We start from the raw sequence: 21,363 nt of genomic DNA, 5'->3' as shown, positions 1-21,363 counted from the left end.
TCCTTGACAACCCTGCCAACCTTTGTATCGTGTGCAAACTTGGACATTAAGCTTGATATACCATCACCAATATTATTTATAAATACAGAAAACAATAATGGACCCAACACTGAACTCTGAGGGACTCCACTAATAACATTACCCCACGATGAGCAGTGTCCATTGATTACCACCCTCTGTCTTCTCCCCCTCAACCACTCCTTTATCCATAACAGCAATTTTTCTCCAGTGCCACACTGCTCCAATTTGTGCAGCAGTCTCCCATGTGCAACAGTATCAAAAGCCTTTCTAAGATCCAAGTATATAATATTAAGTTATTCCCTGCATCCAGTTCTTTTGTGACTGCCTCATAGTATCCAATCAAATTGTCAGGCAAGACTTTCCCTTAACAAAACCATGCTGTGTTCCAGCTATAACTGAAGTCTTGTCTAGATGATCCTGCAGTACTTCTTTAACCAGTGCCTCCATTAATTTTCCGGGAACAGAAGTTAAACTCACAGGTCTATAATTACTTGTGTCAGCCTTTGATCCTCCTTTGTGAATTGGGTTCACATTTGCGCATCTCCAGTCTATGGGTACCTCCACTGAGTTCAAGGAAGCTCTCATAATTATGGCTAAGGGTTTGCTTACTTCCTTTGCTGCCTCCTTTAATATAACTGGATAGATCCCATCCAGCCCAGTTGCCTTTCTTGTGTTTATCTTCAACAATTTCTCCTCCACTTTACTCTCAGTTATTACAAGATTATCTAGCTTACTGCCAGAGTTGAATACACCTCACATTCCACTCGCTGAATAACTCATGTGTGAATGTTGATGCAAAATATTTAGTTTGTTAGCTACTTGAGCAGGATCATGAACAGTTGAACCATCGATATCAAGTGGACCAATCTGATTCATACCCTTCCTTCTAGAATTTACATAAGTAAAGAACTCTTTGCTGTTTTTCTTTGCATCCTTTGCCAAAGATTTCCCGTAATCTGCCTTCGCCTGCCTAACCTCCTTTGTAACTTGGTTACAGATGAACGTATATCTATCATAGGCTTCTGTGTCACTTGTTAACTTATATGTATCCCATGCATTTTTCTTCTCTGCCATATGTCTCATTAGGCGCCTCCGTAGCCAGGTGGGTAAGAGCAGCAGTGCGTAGCACACGCTTCTTGATTAGACACGGAGTTCGAGCCCGTGACCACCAAATACGGAGCATGCGGAAAGGTCAGGGAATGACCACCGCATATCCTCAGAGCAATATGGCCTTAGTTGCTAATGCTCCTAAAAACAAAATAACAACAACAACATATGTCTCATTAGTTCATCTTACATCTATTTAGGCCTAAACCTTGAACAGTATTTCTTAGTTGGTATGTAAAGCCTAGTAGCTTCCAACATAAGTTCTTTGAATGCTTCCCATTTTGAATTTGAATTATTGGTCCCACTGTATAGAATTTAAATACTGTCTGAGACCACCGTAGTCACATTTATGAAAGCCAAAACCCTTCCCTTTACCCCTGATGGGATTTACACAAAGAGGTAGTTACATCTTTGTATAAATCCCACTTCAGTACACTGTGATCAATGCCACATAGTGGTTCCTATATCTGCAAGTTCTTAATGCATGAAGAATCACTACTGATAATCAAATCAAGAGTATTACTCCCTCAAGTTGCCTCCCAAACATGCTGATGTAGAAAACAATCATCCAATAAATCCACAAAAGCCTTGCTAGTGTGTGAGTGACCAACCCACAAATTCCAGTCAATATCTGGGAAATTAAAATCCCCCATTATAAGACTCTCTGATTTACTGGTCCACTCTATTTCCCTGTACAGTTTTTTATTAAAGTCATCAGAGTCATTAAGCCTATAGCACACTCCTACTCTCAATTTGATCTCCCAATGCTTGTGTCACACCAAACTGACTCAACACTGCACTGTCCAGCAATGTCGACTGGCTTCACTTCCTTGGATTTTATGTGTTTCTTAACTAATAGCATAAGCCCTCCTCCCTTCCTATCCTGTCTATCCTTTCTGTACACATTGTACTCCCCAAATTCCAGTTCTGCATTTCTTATATCTGTGTGACACCACGTCTCTGATATCCTAACAATATCCGCTTTTGATGCTTTGAGCAATACCTCAAATTCATCAAATTTATTTACCAAACTCCTAGCATTGGTGTACATGCAAAGATACATGCACCTGTTATTATTCTTAGCTACCCTAACACAAGCCATGTGTTTATTGTACCACAATGACTCCCAGCAGTCTCTGAAATATCCTGCATTTTGTTTTCCAGGCTTCTGCTCATTCCAATAGAAGCAGTGCAAAAATCACTTTCACTTCTGCCAGGGGCTACTGTTAATCTATTAGCCTTGTATCTCCCCCCCCCCCAAGCTAGCAGTTTTCCGACCCACCTAACACTGCCTCGATTGCATTAGCAAATATTCTTGCACCGTTTCTATTTAAGTGTATCACATCCCTGTAGAAGCAGTCTCCTGTTAGCAAGTACAGACCAGGCTGAAAAAAAATTCAATCCCTTGAGCCTTGTACAATCTTTCCAGAGCTGAATTGATCGACAAGGCTGACATCATATACTCCCTCCTATCATGTCTGGGCAGAATTGCAGACACTTTCAAATTCAACCCTAATTCACGGCTTTTTTTCAACAGTGACCTGTACTTGTTAAGTAATTCTGCCCGTCTCCTACTCTTAATATCATTAGTGCCAACGTGTATAACTATATGACCTTTTGTGCTCTTGAAAGATGATATTAATCTTTGGCAAAAGATGCTAAGAAAAACAGCAAGGATTTCTTTACTTATATAAACTCTAAAAGGAAGGGGATGAATTTGATTGGTCCACTTGATATCAATGGTTCCACTGTTGATGATCCTGCTCAAATAGCAAACAAACTGAATGAGTATTTTGCATCTGCATTTACACATGAGGAGTTATTAAGGTTTGAAAATGGCAGAAGGTTATCAAATTGTAGCAGGGTGCTTATTGATTTTGTAATAACTGAGGGCAAAGTGGAGGAGAAATTGTTGAAGTTGAACATAAGAAAGGCACCTGGGATCGATGGGATCTATCCAGTTATATTAAAGGAGGTGGCAAAGCAACTAAGCAAACCCATAGCCATAATTATGACAGCATCCTTGTACTCAGGGGAGGTCCCCACGGACTGCAGATGTGCAAATGTATCCCCAATTCACAAAGGGGGATCGAAGGGTGACACGAGGCCTTGAATGGGTTGAGCACGCTGAATTCTGATGGGATCCTTCCACTTCTTCAGATTATGAACCTAAGGGGGCATAAATTCAAATTAAGAAAGGACAGATGTAGAATAGATGTGCGGAAATTTGCCTTTAGCCAGCGGGTGGTTAATTGCTGTAACAAACTTCCATCTGTCGTAGTGACAGTTGATAGGTTGAATAAATTTAAGGAGGAACTGGACAGGCGTTTGGAGGGAATGGTGTGATTTTTTTTTTTTTTTTTTTGGATGATGCTGCATAAGCTCGTATACTTGCTTTCTTACATCACATGATACTACTATTACTACTGGTACTACTACTACCACTACTACTACGAGTAATTATAGAGCAGTTAGTTTAACTTCTGTTCCGGGTAAAATAATGGAATCACTGGTTAAAGATGCATTGCAGTATCAACTAGACAAGACTGCAGCAATTATTCAGACACAGCATGGGTTTAAAAGGGAAAGTCTTATCTGACAAATTTGATAGAATATTATGATGTGGTTACAAAGGAACTGGATGCAAAAAATCATTTTGATATCATATATTTGGATTTCAGGAAATCTTTTGACGCTGTTGCGCAGGCGCCTCCGTAGCCACGTGGCCAGGAGCAGCAGTGCGTAGCACATGCTTCTTAATGAGACCGGGTTTCGAGCCCATGCCCACCAAATACGGAGGATGCGGAAAGGTCAGGGAATGACCACCGCATATCCCCGGAGCAATATGGCCTTAGTTGCTATTGCTCCTAAAAACCAAATAAAAACAAACTGTTGCGCATGGAAGACTATTGTACAAATTGGAGCAGAACGGTATTAAGGGTAAGTTGCTACAATGGATAAAAAGATGGTTAAGTGGGAGAAGACAGAGGGTGCTGCTCTTCGTGGACTAATGTTATTAGTGGAGTCCCACAGAGTTTGGTGTTGGGTCCTCTGTTGTTTTCTATATTTATCAATGATATTGATGAAGGTATATCAGGCTTAGTGTCGAAGTTTGCAGATGATACAAAGGTTGGCAGGGTTGTTAATGACAGTAATGGCATTGTGCTACTGCAACAGGATCTAGATAATTTGGGCAGATGGGCTTAGAAGTTGCAACTGAAGTTTAACCTTGACAAATGCAAAGTACTGCATATGGGTAGAAGTAACCCCAGAGAAATGTACCAACTGTGTGGTACTACACTTAAGGTGTTAGAAAATGAAAAAGACCTGGTAGTAATTGTGCAGTCAGATATGAAGTTTCCTGAGCAATGCAGACAGGCTTCCAGGGCAGGTCATGGGGTTTTGTCAATGATATAGGAATTTTGCTAGCAGGGAAAAGGAGGTGATTGTCCCTCTGTATAAGGCAATGGTCAGGTCACGCCTTGAGTACTGCGTACAGGTCTGGAGGCCTCATTTTAGGAAGGATGTAGATTTGCCTGAATGTGTACAGAGAAGGGCAACGTGATTGGTTAGGGGAATGAAGGGATCCTCTTACCAAGAGAGGCTTAAGTTCTGCAAATTGCAGTGGCTGGACACTAGGCACCTGCGCGGTGATCTGATTGAGGTGTATAAGGCCTTGAATGGGTTGAGCACGCTGAATTCTGATGGGATCCTTCCACTTGTTTAGATTACGAACCTAAGGAGGCATAAATTCAAATTAAGAAAAGACAGATGTAGAATAGATGTGCGGAAATTTGCCTTTAGCCAGCAGGTGGTTAATTTCTGCAACAAACTTCCATCTGTTGTTGTGGAAGTTGATAGGTTAAATAAATTTAAGGAGGAACTGGACAGGCATTTGGAAGGAATGGTGGGATTTTTTTTTTTTTTTTTTTGGCTGATGCTGCATAAGCTCATACACTTGCTTTCTTGCATCACATGCCACTACTACTACTACTACTACTACTATATCCGCTCTACACCGTCATCAACCTTTGCCCCTGGCAGACATACCCTGGTCCTGTTCCCCCTATCCTTTTTTGCAAAGGATGTTTCCCTGACAATAGTCACCAACAACTACTAGTTCCTGTGGGACCAGCGCATTCTGCCTTGGGGCTTAAATTAAGTTAAATTAAATTGTGATGATTAGATGGCTGCTGTAGCTGAGTGGTCAGGCCTATGTACATGCAAGTACATATGCTTTGAGTGACTATAATGAAAGCCAGTGTGAATACTAAATATGGTGTTGTTTCTTGTTTTCTACCTTGTGAACTCCTCTGACCATGTGATCGTCCTGGATTATAAACAGAAAAAATTATTTTTATTAAATTAAATAGCCAAAACTGATTACTATCTTGGTTCATTATTCTAATTTAGAAACCAACGGTGTTTTTTTTTTTTTTTCCTTCTCTCTCTCCTGCCTTTGCACCATGGTTGCCAGCAAGTAACTAATTATAATATATCCCCAAAAATTAATTTGAATGGTTTGTTGATCGTAGCTTCCCATTAAAAACATTAAACTGACAAGTCATACTTCCTGCAATAATTACTAGACCATAATTCAGTTTATTTTTTAATCTTCTAATATTATATTAATAGCAATATAACATCGTTAATAATAATACTAATATAATTAATAATTTTATTAATTATTCATGTCATACTGGCATTGATAACATCCCAGCCGAAATGCTCAAGTACTTCAGAACAAGAGGAAAACAACAGCTCCTCAATATTTTCAATGCTATCCTCAACGGAGGAAAACTACCCCTTTTCTTTCTGTGATCCATCTTTATTCCCGTACCAAAAAAGACATGAGCAGCAAAATGTGCAGACCACTGCACAATAAGCCTCATAAGCTATGCCATGAAAGTTCTCTTGAAGATGATTCTATTCAGAATTGAAGGCAAGATACAAGAGCAAACTGGAAAAAATCATATGGATTTTAAAAAGGGGTTTGGCATAAGAGAAACAATATTTAATCTGAGTATTCTGGCAGAAAGAGAAATTGAATACTAGCAGAACCTATTTGTCTGCTTAATGACTTTAACAAAGCATTTGATTGCTTGAGACATGATATCCTATTCCAACTCTTGAACAAAACATTGATTCCAAGGAACTAAGGTTGCTACAGTTACTATATCTTGAGCAAGAAATGGCAATCACTGTAGAGGGAGAAAACATAGACTGGGTACAAATCCAGAAAGGAGTGAGGCAAGGATGTGTGTTGTCTCCTATGCTGTACAGTCTCTGTGCCGAAACCATTATAGATCTAATACAAGAACCTAAAGAAGGAATTACTGTTATTGGTTCAGGTATCATTAAACTGCGATATCCAGATGATAGTGTCCTCATTACAACATCAGAGGAAAATCTCCAAATACTCCTCAACAAAGTTGTAACAGCCAGCCAACAAACAGGTAGGTTTAATGATTAATGCCTAAAAGACCAAAACTATGGTCATAATTAGCAAAAACAACTCGCTTAGAATCAAAATATGCTGCAGCAACTCCCCATCGAACAAGTAAGTAGTTTTAAATATCTGGGGAAGTTCTTTACAAATAATAATGACCAAGGCACAGAAATTAGTAGCAGAATTGGTATGGCCAAAGAGATATTTAAGAATCTTAAGATGCTAAGAAAAACAGCAAGGATTTCTTTAGTTATATAAACTCTAAAAGGAAGGGGATGAATCTGATTGGTCCACTTGACATCGATGGTTCGACTGTTGATGATCCTGCTCAGATAGCAAACAAACTAAATGAGTATTTTGCATCTACATTCACACGTGAGGAATTATTAAGGTTTGAAAGTGGCAGAAGGTTATCAAATTGTAGCAAGATACTTAATGATTTTGTAATAACTGAGAGCAAAGTGGAAGAGAAATTGTTGAAGTTAAACGTAAGAAAAGTACCTGGGGTGGATGGGATCTATCCAGTTATATTAAAGGAGGCAGCAAAGCAACTAAGCAAACCCTTAGCCATAATTATGAGAGCATCCTTGGACTCGGGAGGTTCCCACGGACTGGAGATGTGCAAATGTATCCCCAATTCACAAAGGGGGATCGAAGGGTGACACCAGTAATTACAGACCAGTTAGTTTAATTTCTGTTCTGGGTAAAATAATGGAGTCGTTGGTTAAAGATGCATTGCAGGATCATCTAGACAAGACTGCAGCAATAATTCAGACACAGGATGGGTTTGTTAAGGGAAAGTCTTGACAAATTTTATATGATATTATGATGTGGTTACAAAGGAACTGGATGCGAAAAATAATTTTGATATCATATATTTGGATTTCAGGAAAGCTTTTGACACTGTTGCGCATGGAAGACTATTGTACAAATTGGAGCAGAATGGTATTATGGGTAAGTTGCTACAATGGATAAAAGGATGGTTAAGTGCTAGAAAACAGAGGGTGGTAATCAATGGGTGCTGCTCTTCTTGGACTAATGTTATTAGTGGAGTCCCACAGGGTTCGGTGTTAGGTCCACTGTTGTTTTGTATATTTATCAATGATATTGATGAAGGTATATCAGGCTTAATGTCGAAGTTTCCAGATGATACAAAGGTTGGCAGGGTTGTTAATGACAGTAATGGCAGTGTGCTACTGCAACAGGATCTAGATAATTTGGGCATATGGGCTAAGAAGTGGCAACTGAAGTTTAACCTTGACAAATGCAAAGTACTGCATATGGGTAGAAGTAACCCCAGAGAAACGTACCAACTGTGTGGTACTACACTTAAGGTGGTACAAAATGAAAAAGACCTGGGAGTAATTGTGCAGGCAGATATGAAGTTTTCTGAGCAATGCAGACAGGCTGCCAGGGCAGGTCATGGGGTTTTGTCAATGATATATAGGAATTTTGCTAGCATGGAAAAAAGGAGGTGTTTATCCCTCTGTATAAGGCAATGGTCAGGCCACGCCTTGAGTACTGTGTACAGGTCTGGAGGCCTCATTTTAGGAAGGATGTAGATTTACTTGAGCGTGTACAGAGAAGGGCAACAAGATTGGTGAGGGGAATGAAGGGATCCTCTTACCAAGAGAGGCTTATGTTCTGCAAATCGCAGTGGCTGGAGACTAGGCACCTGCGCGGTGATCTGATTGAGGTATATAAGGCCTTGAATGGGTTGAGCACGCTGAATTCTGATGGGATCCTTCCACTTGTTTAGATTACGAATCTAAGGGGGCATAAATTCAAATTAAGAAAAGACAGATGTAGAATAGATGTGCGGAAATTTGCCTTTAGCCAGCGGGTGGTTAATTGCTGGAACAAACTTCCATCTGACGTTGTGGAAGTTGATAGGTTGAATAAATTTAAGGAGGAACTGGATAGGCATTTGGAGGGAATGGTGTGTTTTTTTTTTTTTTTTTTGGCTGATGCTGCATAAGCTCATACATTTGCTTTCTTGCATCACATGCCACTACTACTACTACTTCCTCTGTGACACTGAATTGGACGACTTTCAGAAAAGATACCAGATGGCCAAATGCTACACATGGGGCACAGTCCTGTATGGATGTGAGCCCTGGGTCATGCGGAAGGCAGAAATTAGGAAACTGGAAGCCTTCGAGATGTGGATTCTCAGAAGAATGCTCAAAATTCTATGGACTGATCGGGTCACCAATGAGCGGGTCCTTCAGAGAGCAAGGACCATGAGAACACCAACTACAATTGCAAGGAGAAAGACTGCCTTTCTCGGGCACGTTATGAAGCCCTCAATATGACTGTAGAGACTAATCTTGCAAGGGAAGATTAAAGGCAAAAGAGAAAAGGGAAGACAAAGAAAAAAGCGGCTTGATAACATCAAAGGATGGACAGAGGGCTTATGGCACAAGAGCTTTTTCACCAAGAAAGAGACAGAGTTGGCTGGAAAATGTTGGTCTCCAACATATTGAACACGGAATCTGAAGAATTAATAATATATATATTAATAATAAATTAATTAAATTAATAAAACTAATTTATAAATTATAATATATAGTATTCATAATTCTTTTGTTAGTATTCATCACTTTTGTATTGTAAGTAAAACTTATTGTTAATTTTCACATATTAATAAATTAATTTTTATTTCTAATGTTTGACATAATTTTCAGAAAAATTCAGTGTTAGTACAGTCCAAAATGTGTGATTTCAGATTATGTTTATGTCAAATAAGGTTACTAATTCCAACTTAAGTCATTTCAAAAGAGATGTAGCCTATAGTATAATTTTCAGATTTATTTAAATATAATAGAGGTTACAAAATTATATATTACAATTATTATTATTATTATGAACATAATTATAATAGAGATTGTAGTAAATACTCCTTTCATCCTGTTTTTAGAGATATTGATGTAGTGTTTCAATACTTATTGTTAAAATTTTTGATTCAGTATTGACTTTCAATTCTTCCAATATATGAAGGTTTTAGTATGCAGGACCTCTCCTTTTAAGTAGAATTAATCCTTGGTTTAATTGGGGGGGGGTGGAGAAAATTGACTCTCACCAGAATGTATTCTGAGTGTGATCATGAGATAAGAAAAACTGAAAATCCTCATGAGTCATAGCAGCTGCCAGAAAGCATCTCAATCTGTTTATAGATATGCTCGCTATTATGTTATTAAGTACTTATCTGCACCATGGTTCTTTTTTATAACCTCACTTAGTGTGTCACTATGGCCCCTAAGAAAACTGGTAAAAAAGGAGAAAGTTTGTTCATCTGAGTATCTTGCAGAAATGCTGTTAGAGAAGTTAGAATCTGCTGTGTCTGTTAGGAATATGGCACGAAAAAGAAACTCTTCCAGATGTGATCATTAGCAAGATTAAGTTTAAGGAGTCTGATTCTGAAGATTTACTACTTTCTCAACTTTAGCTTCATAGTTCCTTAGCACTACTGTATGATCACGGTAAATTTATCTTTTGATATGTGTTATGTATCAACCAATAAAGTCAAGGTAAATAAAAGTTTGTTCTTTATTGTTTAACTTTATTTCAGTATTTTTTTCTAATACATGCATAGGTGGTAGATGACTTTCATCAACCGGTGAAATACTACCACTTTGCTTATTGGAGGCTTGAAGTGGTGAAACCCATGTTTAGTCTCTAGAGCAAAGTTTCCGGCATTCCCCTCCCCCCATACGTCCCCTTCAACCCATGCATGGTACTAAGTACTATAGGTTTTGATACCTTTCGTGTTTGGGGTTTTCATAAAAAAAAAAAAATTACAGAGTAGCTGTTCTAATTGTCAGTTGTGTGAAATGCATATGGTCTTGGGTGAGGGTTGGACAATAATGGGCATCCCTTCCACCAATTAGTCTGCAAAATTGAAGGTTTACTGTAGTCCAAAAGATAAAAATTCATGGATCACAGATGGCTGATTATGACATACACTGTGACTGGAAAAATTACATGCTGCACAGGGATGGATACTATTTTTTTTTTTTTTTCCACTTCTTTTAAAAGCAAAATGTTTTTCTTAAAAAAAAATACTGTTTGTGTTCTTTATTCCTTAGTCATATTTACTGCAATTGGTGTACTTGATAGTGTTGTAGGTAACTAGTTCTACACATACTGATGAAACTGTTTCTGTGCTAACCACTCATGATTTTCACATGCAGTTTTTCTTTCATTATAACTGGGCACATTTTATAGATAGATAAAGGCTTTGAAAATAATTCATTGTACTGAATTTCACATCAGAACCAGTTTCATTCAGATTTTTATAGAGCACTGATATAATTTAAGAGAACCACTATGGGCCTGAAAATACTTGATATTTTTTTTCTGTATTGAAATTTTCATTAAACTGGTATTTGTTGTAATAATGGTGTTTTATTTTATTATTATTATTTTTTTACCCATTTTTAAAATAATTCATTGATAAATCTACAAAATATTTTCTGTGTTAGTTTTGTTTTTAAGCACCTTTTTATTCTTCACTGGATTTTTATTAAATTGCTAGGAAGAAAGCAAAGCTCTTCGAAAGAGAAATATGCAGGTGCTAAGTGAGGTTTTAGATTCAATGACTAGTGTAACTTATCGTACAACATGGAAGGAGGTTCAGCGAATGATTACTGATAATCCTGCTTTTAATGCAGATCCTGAACTACTTGGTATGTGATCTTTAATATTATAAGGAAAATACACTAGAGCAGGAGTTGGCAATACAAAACTAATCATCCTAAAAGCACGTTGCCAGTTAAACAGATGGGCATGCCTGTGTTTTAATTTAATTGCAAATTGACATTCACCAAATACATTTAAAAACCCTTACTTAGATGTGACAATTGTTTACAAATTAACAGTTTAGTTTTTCTATATAGGCCTCTGATTTAAAAAATTTACTTTTGGTGCTAGAGACCAGCCAGTCCTAGACCAGAGTGAATCTTGCACAGCAGTTTGCAAGTCCTCAGAATAGCATACTTGCCATCGCCACTGAAAGGTTGCTGACTCCTGCACTAAATATTTTTATCTAGCAAAACTAGAGGTTGCAAAAATGTTTGATATTATCAGAACTGTATATTAACTAGCCTAACACTATTTTATGCAAATGTTTTCCCCCTCCCTCAAATTCAAAAATCAGTGAGGTTAGTGATGCTGTCCATTACAATTCCTTCGTGCCAGTTTAGATTTCTTTTAATTGTGTACAAAAGTCAAATTTTCTTTTGGATTTCAATCAAATTTGTGGTGTTTTATTAATATAAAACACTTTAATGGGGTTGAATTTAAAATTTGAGTCACTATCTAAAATTATTAGATTAATTTAGATCAGCGGTTTCCAAACTACTGAGATTTATGGATCCCTTCAAAAATCAAAACACGCTTGCGGACCCACACATATATATATATATATATATATATATATATATATTAATATTAAATGTATTTGAAAGTGCTAATTTCATTTTCATTCCTTTTTGGCCCTTCACTTTTCTTCTGCTTCTATGAACAAGTATAGAAACGCAGTATTAGTATTAGTAATGGCCGCATGGTGCAAGAAAGCCTATGGCTTATGCTGCTCCAGCCAAAAAAAAAAAAAAAAAAAAAACCCGAATAAAACAATGATAAAAAAAAAATAATAAATAATAATAATTAATAAAAGAAAAGGAAATTAAACCTATCATCCTATGTGCTTCCCTCACCCGAAGGTACTGTCCAGATGACCTTTGAATTTCCCCAAACTGTCAGCCTCTACCACCCATGTAGGCAACTTATTCCAGTAATTTATAACTCGCTGGCTAAAATAAAACTTCCTGCAGTCCAATCTAATCATCATCCAATCTTCTTGATTAGACCGGGGTTCGAGCCCGTGCCCACCAAATACAGAGGATGCAGAAAGGTCAGGGAATGACCACTGCATATTCATGGAGCAATATGGCCTTAATTACTAATGCCCCTAAAACCAAATAACAAACAAGCATCCTTTAATGCTGCTTTGTGCTTTTAGGGGCATCTGTCATGACTAATTTATTAATCTTGCATTCACTGAAACCATTTCATCGACTGTATACCTCTTTTCTATGTAACTCTTTAAACATTACCTTTAAAGAGTTACATTGAATACCTACACACACACACACACACACACACACACACACACACACACACACACACACACACACACACACACACACACACACACACACACACACACACACACACACACACACACACACACACACGTGCGTGCCTGTGTGTGTGAACACTGGGTTTTCTGAAAAGAAAATTCAATGTTTTGTGAGAAACAACTCAGCTTTATTAATTTTATGCAGATATATAATAATAGCTTTATTTATCATCAGTTTGCTATACATAGAACGAATAATTCGAAATATGTATACAATTATATATACTAATCATATTGAAAATAAGTAATATTCTATAATGAAATTCATTGTGATTCATTCAGTATATTTTTTAAGAAATATTTTAAAAATATTTTTTATATTTTTAAACACATTACTGCAGACCTCCTGGAACTGGTCACAGACCCCAGTTTGGGAAATGCTGATTTAGATAATAAAATTTGCATTAAACCTTACACTACATCCTTTTACTTGAAGTCTTCTTGAGAGGTAATTAGAAAATTAAAATTACTTAGCTACTTGCATATTTTCAGTTTAACCTGCACAATAAAATATATACTGGATCAGGGGTCCTTACCATGACCCAAAAAAAGTAAAATTTGATCCTGAGGGGTTCTGACTTTGCAGGATTGTATAGGTTATGAAATGGTTGTTAATGGATGAAGACTGTAGGGCTTTCTGTGCTGTGGTGCTATTTGGCATGTAGGTGGGGTGTTTTGTACACTCATGGTCCAAAACATTATGACCACCCGACTAGTAGCATATTGGGCTGCCTTTGGCTGTGATAACATCTTGGAAAGAAGTTATCACAGCAAAAGGCACACAGCTGGAAAGAAGGACGTCCTGGAATTAGGTAGCAGAGCGAGGCACTGGTGAATCCTGCATTAAACCACATCATACAAGTGTTTGTTGGGATTGATATCAGGAGAATTTTGGCAGCCAGGGGAGCACACAAAATGCTGGACATGACCCTAGAACCATTCCTGCACTGGGCAGGCCTTGTAGACACAGGACATTATTGTCTTGTTGAAATAGTTCAGGGCCATCTGGATACACAGTCACCATATAGAGAAAAACTTGGTTTGAAACAATGCTGAGGTAGGATCTGGCAATAAGGGTGTTTTTAATGTGGATGAGGAGACCTTGACCCAGTGATGTCCATGATAACATTCCCCAAACCACGATACTATTTCCACTGGCCTGATTTTGTCCAACTACACAGTCTGGTTCACTTGCAGCTGTTCACCTGTTTGCCATTAAATATGCATCCATCCATGGCATGATGGAGCTGGAACCATGGTTCTTGAGACCAGGTGACTCTTCCAGTCACTCAGTGTCCAGGAATGGTGCTCCCATGCCAACTGCAGGTGGACGTTATTTTTGATCAGTCAACACGGGCACACAAAGAGGTCGCCTACTCAGTAGGCCTATTCACAGGAGCATCTGCTGGATGGTGTGCTCAGAAATGTTTGTGTTGTATTCTCCTGTTAATTGAGGTATTGTGAGCCATTTGTTGTTCCAGACAATGTGTGCCAACTGCTATTTATCTTACTGTCAACCAGTGATGACTTTCTTGTCTTGGTGCATTAAGTGGTTGTGTGTCCTTTGACATGATAAAGCCAAGGGGATGTCTTAATGTGTATTCAATGAGTGTGTGAGTATATTAGGCATCAACTCGGTGTTCTGATACATTTTTATAGAGCTTGAAGGACAGTGGATGCCCTTGAAGTAATTAAGTTGTGGGACCCATCAAGCTCTCAGCTGCCCACTTCAACACCAGAGCTTGCACATGCACATCAGGCAACACAACAGCAACTCCCAAAGCAGAATGCACTGTTCCCACAGGAGGTAGCTATTGTCGAAGAGTCTGTTATCAGAGAAATGGGATATATACTGTGCAAAAAAGATAGGCAGAATAGGACTAGGGTATGTCTGCCAGGGCAGAAGTGGATGATTTTGTAGAGCAGATATCTTTTAAGGGCACGAAAGATGATATTGTGGTACACATTGGCACTAATGACATTGAGTAGGAGATCTGAGGACTTACTTAACAAGTGCAGAGCAATGATGAGAAAAAGTCACGAGTTAGGGTTAAATCTGAAAGTGTCTGCAATTCTGCCCAGATGTAATAGGATGGAGTACATGATGATGGCCTTGTCAGTTAGTCTCACTCTAGAGAAATTGTGCAAGGCTCATGGGGTAAAATTTTTCCCAGCCTGGTCTGTTCTTGTTAAGAGAAGGGACTGCTGCTTTTACAGGGATGGAATACACTTAAATAGAAAGGATGCACGAATATTTGCAGATGCTATTGAGGCAGTGGTAAGTGGATCGGAAAACTGCTAGCTTGGGGGGGGGGATACACAGACTAATAGATTAACAATAGCTGCAGGCAGAGGTGAAAGTGATTCTTGCACTGCTTCTATTGGAATATGCAGCAGCCTGGAAAGCAAGGTGCCAAGAATTTCTATGCCTGCTGCGAGTCATCATGGAACAAGTAAATACATGGGCTGTGTTAGGATAACTAAGAGTAAGAGCAGGTGCACATAAATAGTAAATAAATTTAATGAATTTGAATTGCTGATCAAGTCATCAAATGCAAATGTTGGGATATTAGAGATGTGGTGTCACTCAGGTATAAGGAATGCAGAATTTGAATATGAGGAATACATTGTGTATAGAAAGGATAATGTCAATGTGTATGCGTTCTCCAAGGTTCCCCCATTTTCTGCTGTGTCATATGTACTTGGCAGAAGCCAATGCCGGCTGTGTAGTTGAAGTGCGAGTTTGCAAAAAGTTTGGTTTAGTTTCATTGGAACATTGTAGGCTGGCAACTTGGTAGCCAGGTGGTGGTAAACACCCAGTCTGTCACCCCCTTGCCTCCTGTCCTTTGTCATGAAGGGGCGTGCCAGGTTTTGCACATACGATCTCTTGCTGGACTTCCCAAGGAATTCTGGGGAAGCCTGGGTGAAACATTGAAAATGAGTGGGAAGGAAGGCAGGGGAATTTTGGGGTTGGGGTAGGGGGGGAGAAAGAAAGGGAATGGATGAAAGAGGAATCCCTTGGATGTTGGAAGATATAAGACACTTAAGAAGTGAAGTTGAAAGAACAGGAAGGATGAGGCTTCTATTCACCCCCACGAGGGTTTGGCAAATTGAAGCTATTTGGAAAAATCCCACCCTGGCAGACCAGGGTTTGCTATTTCCTACCCCTACAGGTAGGCAAAAACTTGCTCCGAGAATCTCTTTAGAGCCAATGGAGAAATCCAACCCAGCATGATGCTTGATCAGTAGCAGTAGTTTCCACCTGAGATGGGATCAGTTTGTATGTGTCAAGATCAGGAAATAAACTCAAATACGGCGCCTCCGTAGCCAGGTGGGAAGGAGCACCAGTGTGTAACACACGCTTCTTGATTAGACCGGGGTTCGAGCCCATCACCACCAAATATGGAGGATGCGGAAAGGTCAGGGAATGACCACCGCACATCCCCGGAGCAATATGGCCTTAGTTGCTAATGCTCCTAAAAACCAAATAACAACAACAACAACAAACTCAAATACCAAGCAATAAGTCAAGCCTTCTTAGTCAGTAGTAAGGAAGATCAAGATTGGATACCAGCAAAGGTTCTGGCACATGGACAAGTCAGCCATTGAAGGGGTTGCCATAAGTAGACAGTTGGCCCTGTGTGAGTAGATTTCAGTGTAGTTTGATGACAGTTACAATTTTTATGTTTATGTTTTTTTGCAGTCTCCCCCATTAGCCACTGTAGCATCTATTTAGGCATATGCCAGTGCCAGCAGTGTGGTGAGTGTGGGTGCATTGAGCATTGTTTGTTGGTGCCTTGCATCCCTAGCCACATGGAGGTGTGCCAGGGTCTACCACCAGAGCACTCTTGACTGGGCAGTCCAGGGAGTATTCCCTCTTTAGAGGGACCACCCCCTGGCTCCCGAAAAATGGTGAGAATGAAAGGAAGATTGTATGTCAGTGGGAGGTTTCAGGGAGGGGTAGAGTTTTAGGCAGCATGGGATGGAAGAGAGAGGCATCCCCTGAGTAAAGTAGAGTTAGGACAGTGGAACCCTTTTGTTCTGATCAGGTTTCTTTGACTTGGCATCGTGCTTTGGTCTTTGTCATAGTGTCAAAATCAGAGTCTGTCTGCATCTGGGTTGTGTTTACAGCAGTAAAGATTCTTTGCCTGCATTTGAAGAGCCCTTCCACAAAGTCAGCAAGCGAGGTGAATCTTTCAGGAGATGAAATTTCTTGATAAATGTGGCGTTGGAAGATTAGGTGATTGACTGTCTCTGGTGATCTATGGAGGCAGAGAGGTGAGTCTGTTAATCCAAGAGAGTATAACTTTGAGTTTATGCTGCCATGCCTGGCCAGCTAAAATGATAGGCGAGGACTAGGGCTGAACCATGTGACATATTGTTTGTCAAATACTTTAGCTTCTGGTAGGAATTCATATATGGTTCTTTGTAGTCCGAATCAGTCCACTCCCTTTTCCACACATATGACCACCAGACCAACAACACCTCCACCTACACTAGATCATGGCTGGGGCATTTTCCATTTTTCATTGCTTGCACTGCTTCTTCAACTTGGGGACTGACTGGTTCCTCCTATGTATGGCCAATATACATCAGATTGTTTCTTCTGATCTCAGTTTATTGAGGGGGGGGTCTCTGATTGTATTTCATCTTCATGTATGATTTCATTTCGGATGGCATTAATTGATTCCACCCAGGAGAGAGAGTCTCTTCACCTCTGGAAGTGCATATAGAGGAGTGTATCTCTCCAGGGTGTATTTTTCCAGTAATGATTCGATAGGCGATGCCCCAAGGATCAGTTTGGGGGTTCTTAACAATCTTATCCCAGCCTGCTTTCTTCTCTTTGTATATTGTGTTGTGGTACTCTCCTCTGTGATTTTATAACTGTCTTGCAGTCAGGTTGTCTCCTCTAGCCCTCTGTTTCTTTTCACTTTTTGATAGTCACTTCGGGCTGCTCTGGTGACATTTCTAATTTGAGTTGGTTGCTTGGTCCACCAAGGGACATGGTTCTTTCTTCTTGTCTTCTTTTTGAATGTATCTTTGCATATGGAAGTGATAAGCTTCTGGACCTCTTCGGCTTGGATACTTGCAGGTAGTGAGGCAATCTATTTTATATAATATAAAATGTAGTTTGAAGAGAGCAACAAGTTAGAGAAAAATGGACTACTCTAGCCTGTGAAGTAAAGTTCTTCTCTTGAAGACTATTGGCAAATTGAGAGAATGTCAGGAAGCTCTCTCTAGTGGTGATCAAGGAAGGCATATCCTCTGTGGTGGAGAATTCAGTTTCAGTGTGGAAGTTGAAACATGAAGTCCTGGGTTGAACCATTTGAGATGGTGTTCACTACACAAGTGCACTGTTGGAAAAAGCCTGAAAGTAGTCCTGCCTGGCGTGTTCAGATTCCAAGCTTGTTGCTAGAGGTTCACGAGCTACAGTCTGGTTCTGGTTTTCTCCCTTTGAATAGGGTTGTTCAGGTCCAGGATAATGCCATCAAGTTCTTTATGGATTCCCTTTCTGTGATGGTATTTTAGGCAATCGAAAGCAATCTCATACTCAATTAGCAGCTTCCCGCATATGGCCTGCAGGGCACCGGAAACTGTCCTGCAGGCCCTGAAAATTGTGATGAGGATAATTCTCTGGTTTGGGTCAGTCTTTGCTGGACATTGGAGGCTTCGATTTGTTGCTCCCACACACCAGCACCATATCTCATAATAGGGAGAAATATACATGTATTGTAATTTTAGCGAGGGTACCTTCGGATTCCATTCCTTCCTAGAGACAAACTGTTTTTCCAGCTGTTTTTAACTTTTTATTTGAAGCAGCTGTAATGTGCTAAGAAAGAGGATTTATCATTTAGGAGGACTCTCAGGTATTTGAAAGAGCTCTCATATTTAATTTTTTACCCTCTGTATTTGATGGTGGGGGTCTTAGGTTCCCTTTGAAGAGCATCTGGCTTGTTTTTGTTGTGGAAACAGCTTATTCTTGACACACCATTCAGCAAGGTCTTCAAGAATGGCGGTAGAAACGCCCTCAAGTCTCCGTAAGCAGTAATGGCCAAGTCATTCACATATGCCAGCTAGATGATGTTCTGGTGCTTTTTCACAATCCAGGTGTCAAACACCACATTCCAGCAGAATAGACTGAGAATTGACCTCTGGGGGAAGCCCCTAGTGACCTGCTAAGTTATCTGGCTGTAGTTGGATTGCATAGTGATTCTTCTATTAACAAAGTAACTGGAGATCATCTTGTATACTGGGTTTGACACCTCTGCCTCCCTGAAACTCTCCAGCATGTTTTGCCACCAAAGGATGTCAAAAGCCCCTTTTGAAGTCCACGAAGAGGCCAAGAGCATATTTCTTTTGAGTTTCACATGCTATAGTTGATGGCATCCTTGGCACACACAGCCCTTCTTAAATCCATATGGGTTGGACAGTTCCAGACCTTTAGCTTTCTGTGCATCAGCAAATCTGGTGGCAGTTAGTTTCTCAAGAATTTTTCCAATTACAGAGAGTAAGGCAATGGGTTGGTATGAGTGTGGGTTGTCTTGTGACTTGTTACTTTTTCAGCAGAACTTTGAGACTAGCACTTTGCCATGACCAGGGAAAGACCTCCATCTCTCAGGGTGGTGTTGTAGAGGTTCTGTGGGAGACCTAGGGAGATGGTATAGACCCTTTTGAAGACATCAACTTTGGGCAGATCTGGACCAGAGCATTTGCCTAATCTGGTGGAGGCAATGGCCAGACCAATCTTTTCCCTGTCGAACTGCCATTCATTGGTGTGTCCTTGATGCATGATGTGATGCTGTTTGCGTCTCCATCAGAATATTGGATTCTGGGGATATAAGAATCTTGGAGGACAGTAGAGTCATGGATCTTGTTAACTGATTGTTCCCAGGAGAAGGTTTCCTGGCCATCGAATCTCTGATAGAGGACAAGATTCACCCAGGATCTCTCCTCGAATCTTGTCTTGATCTTGGAGGCTAATCCATCAGCATTCCAACATCTATACACAAGTTTTTCCAAGGCATTTTGCTTCTCATGATATATTGTTTTGTAATATATCCATCTGTTCTTTTTGTAGATATCTTGGGGAGAAGTGCGTGTGTAGGGTGTAGACAAGTGATTTGCATGCTCTTCAACTTTTTAAAAATTTTTATAGTTTCTTCCCGCTTATCAAATTTAAATTCATACTAATAGATGCGTTATTAGATACTCTTCTCATTCTTTAACTTATATTATGCAGATTGTCATCAGGTAATGTTTTATTTGAAAATTTTTCTATATGATATGTATGCACGGGTGGGAAACACAAGGTGAAACATTCCTATTTCTGCAGTCATTGTGGTGACCTTCAGATTTGAAGGCAGTTAACTGAACGCAACAGTTAATTCTGTCAATCTCAGCGGTGTTACTTGCTATGTATTTCTCGGGAATTATTTCCTGTGCTCTAGCAGTGATTAACATTTATTAATTTGATTACTTGAACTTAATAGTGACTTAAGTTGTGCTTATTTAAGATTAGTAATGGCCTTGAACATTAATTTGCACAAATATGCATTTGTGCTCCAAATACCTGCAGGTCTGTCCATCTAATTTGTAAAACTCTTTTCATCATAGGACGTTTTCTCAATCCTCAGTCTCCTTTATCTCCCTCTGTACTTATGTGCTTATGCTTCACTACTACTACTACTCTCATAGAGCAATTTCACAAGCAGTGTGGTGCCTCTGTGGGCAGGAGCAGCAGTGCATAGCACACACTTCTTGATTAGACCGAGGTTCGAGTACATGACCACCAAATACGGAGGATGCGGAAAGGTCAGGGAATGACCACCGCATATTCCTGGAGCAATATGGCCTTAGTTGCTAATGCTCCTAAAAAAAACCAAACAACAGCAACAAGCAGTGCAATGTCTTTCATCACAAGAGACATGGTTGTCATCTGTATATTGTTGAGTATATAACAGAAATGTAATTGATTCCATATTGTTGAGTACATTTATACGAATAATTGCTTCATTCATGTAAATATGCTCAATGATATGGAAGCATCCATGTATGGTTCTGTTGTCATTGTCTTTCTAGTGGTGAGTTGTAGCCCACCCCATATATACCTTCTGCATTATGTGCAAAGACAGAATAAAGAAATGCATTTTAAAACCAATCAACACTGTTTCAATTCAAGAATCCTCCCAAATTCAAGAATTCAATTTCTGCATTCATTGAAACATATACAAAATGTTGACACATTTAAATGTTTCTTAAACTCGTTCATTCGTTAATTGTTAGAAATGTTATGAATTTTCATGCTCAGATTATCAGAAAGCATTCTTATTTTACCACACGTTCAATATGTCCTCCATTTTGATACACAAGTTCCAGAAGACATACACCAATGTGTAATGATGCAGTGATGTGTCTTCATAAATTTTTCAACGCAGCTGAACAATCATGGCTTTCAAGTCCATGGCTCTAACAATTTCCTTTAGAATAACTTTCAAGAAACCCACAAGAAAAACTTTCAAGTTACATAGTTTCGTATTTGGACTCAGATGTGGCCAAAAATATCTGCAGCTGTGTGATGATTAGG

The 21,363-nt window shown here is 39.3% G+C and overlaps 1 protein-coding gene across 4 annotated transcripts in view; it reads left to right on the top strand.

Moving 5' to 3' along the window:
* Prp40 (pre-mRNA processing factor 40) overlaps positions 1-21,363 on the top strand; it is a 434,121-nt gene that overhangs the window by 157,333 nt on the left and 255,425 nt on the right. For all 4 annotated transcript variants that reach the window (XM_090383606.1, XM_090383605.1, XM_090383604.1 and 1 more), the window contains exon 14: positions 11,115-11,265. In XM_090383606.1, coding sequence (XP_090239732.1) covers positions 11,115-11,265 — 151 coding nt within the window. The remainder of the gene's footprint in view (positions 1-11,114; positions 11,266-21,363) is intronic.

This window comes from Mastigoproctus giganteus, chromosome 10, assembly GCF_048544385.1.
Source record: "Mastigoproctus giganteus isolate SK-2022 chromosome 10, ASM4854438v1, whole genome shotgun sequence".
Classification (NCBI taxonomy): domain Eukaryota; kingdom Metazoa; phylum Arthropoda; class Arachnida; order Uropygi; family Thelyphonidae; genus Mastigoproctus; species Mastigoproctus giganteus.
The sequence above is the reverse complement of the archived record's forward strand: the minus strand, read 5'-3'. Positions and strand labels throughout refer to the sequence as shown.